The sequence below is a fragment of the Anoplolepis gracilipes genome, chromosome 11 (assembly GCF_047496725.1).
Source record: "Anoplolepis gracilipes chromosome 11, ASM4749672v1, whole genome shotgun sequence".
NCBI classification, from domain to species: Eukaryota; Metazoa; Arthropoda; class Insecta; order Hymenoptera; family Formicidae; genus Anoplolepis; species Anoplolepis gracilipes.
The window spans coordinates 9,727,630-9,735,490 of record NC_132980.1 but is presented as its reverse complement, the minus strand read 5'-3'; the positions used below and the strand labels follow the sequence as shown (position 1 = coordinate 9,735,490).

At 31.7% G+C, this 7,861-nt stretch overlaps 1 protein-coding gene across 5 annotated transcripts; it reads left to right on the top strand.

The window, feature by feature from the left end:
* Positions 1-166: 166 nt before the first annotated feature.
* Positions 167-7,541, top strand: LOC140671316 (alpha-tocopherol transfer protein). Of its 5 annotated transcripts, none has more exons than XM_072902577.1 (5): positions 167-322; positions 1,319-2,098; positions 3,188-3,282; positions 5,812-6,126; positions 6,297-7,541. In XM_072902577.1, exons 2-5 carry the CDS (start codon positions 1,777-1,779, stop codon positions 6,642-6,644), a joined length of 1,080 nt encoding a protein of 359 aa, XP_072758678.1. In that variant the 5' UTR covers positions 167-322; positions 1,319-1,776; the 3' UTR covers positions 6,645-7,541. The 5 variants fall into 5 exon arrangements, with proteins under 5 accessions (XP_072758678.1, XP_072758679.1, XP_072758675.1 ...); XM_072902578.1 differs by having other exon boundaries at positions 167-326; XM_072902574.1 differs by having other exon boundaries at positions 167-339.
* Positions 7,542-7,861: the final 320 nt, after the last annotated feature.

Here is a 7,861-nt window from a genome sequence, read left to right as displayed (position 1 = left end):
TTCGCACAAAGGTTTTCGACGGTGAAGCATAAAGTAAGAGGAGAACCGCCGCGTACCTACCACCTTGGTGAACTGTGCGCCAGTTGCGTCATCGCTGCGATCGGCATCGGTGTGCGAACAGTGTCGTACTCGCGGAAAATTGCATCTATACCCTTCACCAGTGTGTATCCCGGTTGCGCAGGAAAAGTTAAATCTACAAACGTACCTCTCGGAACCGGTCGTTCTCTTCATTGATCGTCGATCGACGAGCCTTTCCTGAGTGTTTCGATAATACGACTTCGATAACGTGCGCTTCCGCGCTTTTAAATCTCTCTTTCTGCGTGTGCGTATGTGTTTATGGTAATTATACGTGCTGCCCATTCAAACTCGATCGGCAGGAGTTTTTCTCGAAAGTGCAATGAAACGATCGAGTCCGCGTTACATAGCTTTACCTAAAAAGATATATAAAAGATATATATAAATAGCCATCGTATTGTGCGTTCGAATAAAGAGAGCAACAGAAGGAATAAAGTGTCGCTGAAATATAGCAATATCTTGGACGGTAGACAGCAAATCATACTCGTTTGTTGCATAATATAGGTCTTTTTTTTGGCAAACGTGTATTGAGAGAGAAATGTAAATTACATTCGAGTAACAGATATATTAACTGTGAAAAACGTGTCCTAGAAATATATATTTTGATTATACGTGTACATCTTTCGCAATCCAGGAAATTACCGACCGAAATGCAAGTATATATTACTGCAACACTGCAGTAAATTAACCGGATGTTAGTATTATAAAGGACCTAATCGACGTTGCACATGTAATGTGACCGAAAGTTCACGTAGTTATCGTATTGTTTTGAGATTTTTGCAGAAAAAAACAATAACTTATGATGCATTTTTAAGATATTTATAAAGACAAATATTATTTCAATACCGTATTTTGTATCATAATTAAATTTTATTTGGAATTGATAAAATTGATATCTATAATTAATACATTCCTCGCTTCTTTATCTCTTGATAAGTAACGTTGGCAAAAGTACTTTATAAGCCAGACATAACTCGTGTAATAATTAATTTCAGTGGCTTTACGATATTTCGACGTTTGTTTGCTTGCTAAAAATATATTAACAATAAGTATAATTAAATATCTTTCAAGCTATTTGCGCACACAATTTAAAATATTTCCGAACGTGAATTTATCGATTATATATTGTATAATATGTGCTAAAAACAAAACTCTCAAAGTTTGAATTCTTACATTTTTTTTACTGCAATCTTCTCAGCATTATTTAATTAGTTATTTCATTTTGGACTTTATCCCACTTCAGATTCGTGTTAGATCTCTAATAAGGCCCTCAAAATTCACACTACTAATAACTGCGCGGTATGTGGATACTCTTCAAGGACAAAGTTCTTTTTTTATAGCCGACTCAAAAAATAAAAATCCTTTCGCAATCGGAGTCGAATAAGACTTCCCGGGGCGATTATTGTTCGCTTCATCACGTGCGTCAACCGCGCGCAGGCAAATTATATATACACATGCACACGCACGCGTGCACAATCGCGTGCATGAATATTGAGTAGAAGGAGCTTATCTAGTATAACTAGCAGACAAGCAAGTCCAGCCGATAGCTGCGTGAGTGACAGTGCGATCCACGATTGAATGTGGTGGAACGCGTGATTTCACTCTTGACGTGCCGCAACGAGTTCTCGATCAAGAGACGCGCCGCTCGGTCCTGTAAATTTCGAATGAAATAGTAGGCCACCGCTCCGTCTGTGTGTTATCATGCCGCAGGACAGCCAAAGGATTAGCAACGGCGACGAGCCGGAGACGATTCCGAAGCACCGCCAGGACGATAAACCCGAGAAAGATTCGGGAAATCAGGGGGCTCTCGGTGAACAAGAGGCTGATATCAAGGAGGATCTAGAGTTTTGCAAGGGTACCGAGATGCCTGAGCTCAAGGATGATCAACTGTTGCAGGATGACGAGCAGATAAGTCTAGATTTCAGCATACCGCCGGAAGTCCAGGAATATGCCAGAAGAGTGCTTGGGGAGACTGATGAAGTCAAGTGTCAGACACTGCAAGAATTACGTGACATGATCTACGGTAATTCAAATTGCAGTATTAATCTGACAATGTGAGTGATTGTTAAAATGAAAAATATGTTGATGCTATCAATTTGATAAGTTTACATCTACTGTCTAAAGAAGTGAATATAGAGTAATTTAGGGACATCCTCGTTATAAAAAATTATATTTCTAGATAAATTGATTAATATTTTAATGCTTTCTTTACTTTTTTCGCATTTACACTTTCAGTATCGGTTTTGTTGAAATTATTTTTAACATTTTCCACAATATTACATTTAATTTTGTTTATTCTCGTTATAATAAAAATGTCTTATAATAATAATCAGTATTTTTTATATTCTAGCATAATGTTGAAAAATATAAAAATGTAGAGCATTTTCACATATAATTTCTTAAAATTTTAAAAATTGATGAGATGAATATTTTAATTTTTATTTCATTTATATTCTGAAGAATCGAGTTCACAAAAACATAAACAGTTAGAAAAATAAAATTATCATGAAATTATCCGGAAAATGAATATTTTGCGTGAAATTTAAATAATATATACTTTTTAAAAATACATATCTCTTGAAATATACGTGTCATAAAAAAGTATACTAATTATATACGAATAAATATATGAATAAAAAAAATATCTAAACGCATTTTTCGCAAAAGTTTACTTCTTTTGCATTTACACTTTTAGTATCAGTTTTGTTGAAATTATTTTTAACATTTTTCAGAATATTACATTTAATTTTGTTTATTCTCGTCGTAATAAAAATGTTTTATAATAATAATTAGTATTTTTTAAGTTCTAGTACAATGTTGCAAATTATAAAAATGTAGCGAATTTTTACATATTATAATTTCTTATAATTTTCAAAATTTTTACTCGCTATAAAATTTTTTTTTTTTGTGGCAATATCTTCCCTTAATATAGTTTTACCATTTTAATAATAAAGTTAGAAAATATTTCTTTTTTGAGCTATCTCTCTAACTTAAAATACATTTCTCTCTGTTGAATTTGAACAAAGATGACAAATTTATAGTCCTGTAAATTTTACTGGACTGTACTTCTATTGTTTGGTCTTTAATTTAGAATGTATACATTCTTTGGCAGAAAGAGGCGAGTGTCTACCGCACAGAATGGATGACGATTTTCTCATCAGATTTCTTCGCGCCAGAAACTTTAATCTAAAAAGAGCGCACAGGCTGGTGAGTTGTAAATATAGACATTGACACTCACACACACTCTTTCTCTCTCTTTGACATTGACATTTATAACGAACAATTAACAAGATGAGGGTCACGTGATAGAAAAGTGAATAGAACAATTTGATTAAATCAATCAAAGAAAAAAGAAGTTGACTACCATTGTTAAATTCATGTTTGCATCAACATGTTTTTATTGGTAGATAGTGAGAAATTATCTCGTACGAAAATAGGAATGTCAATCAAGAGAAAAGAGAAAATAGAGATAGAAAATTTTTAATGATATTTTAAATTTCTATTTAAAATATATTATAAGCAAAAAAGAGAGATTAAAATCAAAATAACAATTGTGATTTTTCAACAAACAAGTTTTATATTGAAAATTTATAATAATTATGCATTAACAATTGTGACTAAATTTGGTCATATTTTTCAATTGATAATGTTGAAATGTATTTCTAACGGTTTCCCAGAGAGTTAATAATATCGTTCATATCAGTTGCCTTATGTTAAATACATGAAAAATTAAAAAAAAAGTTCTCTGGACAATTTAAGTATGCGTATTTCATATCATTACGCGTGCTGAAATATAAGTAGAAAAAGCCTTTGAGACCTAAGTTTTACTGATAGTGCAAATAGACTATTGCAAAATACATTACATTGTCATGAATGTTGTTAAATAATTATGTATAAAACAATAATTCTAAGTTTATATATTTTTTTTTTTACAAAAATGAATTAAAATTATAAATTTATTAAAAAATACATATATAAAAATAAGGTAATAAAATTAAAATAAATATAATAAAATAAAATAATATAAAATTTTTCTAAAGTTATATATATATATATATAAAATTATAAGTTATATATATATATATATATATATATATATATATATATATGTATATAACTTATTTAAAAATAAATTTAGAAGAAATAAAAATTATTCTAAAGTTCTTTGTGTTTTACATTGTGTACTTTTAAATTTGATGATAGTATTATATACAGTCTGTCTCACCGAGTTTAATTTAATATAGAATTATTGATTAAATTATTTATTGTTAGTGTTATAATATATATAAAATTAAAGAAATTGTGCTGAAGAAAAATTTAAAATAAGAATTTATTGATAAAACTTTTTATAATACGTCGTGAGATAGAATTAATATTGCTGCATGTATAAATATTGTCTCATAATTATAAACTACATTAGATTATTGGAACATATAACAAATTGATCAGAAATGTTATTTCCGCATTATAAATCACCTACTGACTCATAATGAACTTTGCAAATGAGAGATCTAATTGTATGTACACGTGTATAAACAAATCCTCAGGCTGCATATAAATATATCAAATTGAATTATTTGAATAATTTGCAGCGCAGATAAGAAATACTTATTTTTTTTTTTAATTCTTAACATCAATTTCCCACAATTAAGTTTAATTTTTTATCTCTATTATTACATTATTTAAACTTTCTAAGCTAAATCAAGTTTCAAAACAAGGAAATAAGCTTCATTACCTGCATAATTACGCGCAATACTATAATCGCAATACTAATCGACTCAATATAATTTTTATTTGCAGCCATAATTTTTATCCGCAAATTTGCTTTATGCTTAATCTTATCGAGAACAAATTAATACAAATTGTTTTAATTGTAGTTTAAAACTATATTTTATTGTCTTTAATTTATTATAAAACTTAACTCCCGATAATGATATCAACGAATTTATTATCGAATGTGATTTGATGTCAGATAATACAATGATAATTCATATCATTCTATCATATTATTCTCCTTTCAAAGTGGAAAGGCAAGAACAAAATAAATTTTATCATGTTATAAAGAAAATATTTTTGTTTACAAGGTAAAAAAAATTCTATTTTTTCAGATATCAATCATTTGTGAAAATTAAAGGAATGTGAATGCTTATAATTATATGGATGTCGATAATTAGAATATTTCAGTGAATAAAACATGAACACGAGGCAAAACTACTCGTTGCATAATTGTGTCAAGGCAAACTGATTTACTTTTTTAAGAAATTGTATATGAGTGTTAGCACAGCACTCAGCTGCACTAGCTATTTTAAAGAGAGACTAAACTATGGTAACTGGGTAATAAAAAAACAACGAAATCTAACCGCCTTTTAACAGAGTAAATCGAGACTTAATTGCTCTTAACTATTATCGAATAATTATGAAATAATCACGACTTTCTAAATGAGAGGGAAAAATAATAAAGCTAAAGTAATATTTTATCATACAAAATCGCTTTTAAGATGATTTACTTGTTTCTGCATATACATAAAGAAACAAACGGGCTATTCATGACATAAGAGCTGTTGGTGTATAATAATTTACGATATGATTCATCGATGGTCATTAAGAATTCATAATGACACTTATCAACGTGCGATAATAATAACCGGCATTTCCAAACGTTTCGTTCACGTGATATAGATATTTTTGCAACGTTTAAAACTCGAGACTGATTTATCTCAAGAAATTTTTCAATAGATAGTGAACTACTACAATTTCAAAGAGGAACATCCGGAGATTCATCAACAGCTGAATCCGACGGAGATGAGGTACATAGGCGACGATAATGTGATCACGGTACCGCCGTACAGGACCCAGTGCGGCAGACGTCTGCTGATCTACCGGATAGGCAATTGGAATCCGAGCAAATATCCCGTCGAGGAGCTCTTCAAGGCCACGATCAGCGTGCTTGAACTGGGCATCCTCGAGCCCAGAGCGCAAATTATGGGTGGTATCGTCATTTTTGACCTCAAGGACATCACCATGGCACACGCGTGGACCGTGACGCCTCAGGTACTCATCGTACTTTCTTTTTTTCGTTTTACATTTTTTTTTTTTTTTTTATTAAACTCATGCACAGATCGCGATTTCTGACAAGTATAATTACAACCGAGAGAGGAAAGAAAAGCTATATGTAATGAAATATGTATCGAGGATACAACATGAGATAATTCGTTCCCCAGGTGGCAACTATGATGTTATCTCTGATGGTGACCGCGTTTCCCATAAAGATACACGAGATGCACATTATCCATCAGTCATGGATTTTTGACACGATCTTTGCGGTTTTCAAACCGCTGCTCGACACCAACATGCGAAACAGGATATTTTTCCACGGCGGTGACTACACGAGTCTTCACAAACACGTTCCACCTGAATATTTGCCGAAGATTTACGGCGGTATAAGAAACGAGCTACCCTACTACAAGTGGATCGAAGCATTAATCAAGGAACCAAAAATCATCGAACAAATGAGTAAAATGGGATACGTCATCACGAACGAGATCCTCGAAACATTTGGTCAAAAGTAAATAACCAATTCAGAATTCTCTGAAATTCTCGGATTTCGACATTGCAATTACATTACTTTTTACATGTTTTTCACGCTACAGCAGTTATTTGTATTTTTATTATTAGCGCTTGCTTTTTGCTACTGTCTTATACAATTTGTATCGAGTGGAATATATTACATCATATCTCTCGGAAGTTTTATAGTTTTAGTTTGTCAATTAGTTTTAAATAGACTTTAAACATAATATAATATAACGAACAATTTTTTTTGTTATTTATATTTTTCGATATTTTATATATATATATATATATATATATATATATATACATATATGTTGGTAGCTCTAAGTTTTTCAAAAATAAATATTTTGCTACAATCAAATGGACGAACAATTATCTGCATCAAGTTAATACTGCACGTTGCTAGAATATTTCGCGCACGATAACTTTGCAATTGCAATTATCGTGACTTACCGCGCCTAATAGCGTACACCTAATGGCGAGTTCGCGATAAGAATCGTTGTGTTTCTCTGCACGATTCCATCTGATAAATTCGATGCCTTTCTGCGCCCCTATGTCGAGTCACTCCGCCGATGTAGGTTGATTTTTCGCTCGCAATTTATCAATCGATCGATTATCAGGAGACGATCCTATCCTGCATTGTTGCCTGAGTTTAGATTTGATGCACGTCGCGATGCTCGATTAATTCAGACTTGAACGTGTTGAATTCATCTTTCTTGTAGAGAGGTTCGTGACGCGTATAACTAAAAAAGTCACGTACTATGACCCGATCGGATTACTTGCGTTTCTTGCAAAAAAAAACATAAATAAAAGTGGCTCTCGACGATATATTTCTGAGAAATAAACATAGTCAGCGATATTCAGTATATATAATTGTATGCAAACAAGTGCAAAAATTATGCAAGAATTAGTAATTTGAATAAAAAAAAGCGATGATGAAGCGAAAGATGAGAACTCATACTATGGCTTATTGAGAATAAATAATGAGCAAATATAACGCAAACCGTTGTCATATAATCATCATAATCTTCTCTCCTGAGCCATATCAATATTGCGAGAAGTTAATCGCGCAGATAGCTACAACAAATAACTTATGTACTAATAGCTGCGCTTGTTGAACTTTGCGAGTGGATCAAGTTTCGATAACACTCGCGGTTATAAACTGATGCAGCTAGAAATTAACAAGATAATTTTGCGAAACAAATATGCTATTGAT

Bases quoted from the DNA above. Each gene is read 5' to 3' on its own strand.
- LOC140671316 (XM_072902577.1), top strand. From the start codon at position 1,777: ATGCCGCAGGACAGCCAAAGGATTAGCAACGGCGACGAGCCGGAGACG. The intron at 2,099-3,187 runs GTAATTCAAATT...ATTCTTTGGCAG, and splicing joins ATTACGTGACATGATCTACG to AAAGAGGCGAGTGTCTACCG. The intron at 3,283-5,811 runs GTGAGTTGTAAA...ATTTTTCAATAG, and splicing joins TAAAAAGAGCGCACAGGCTG to ATAGTGAACTACTACAATTT.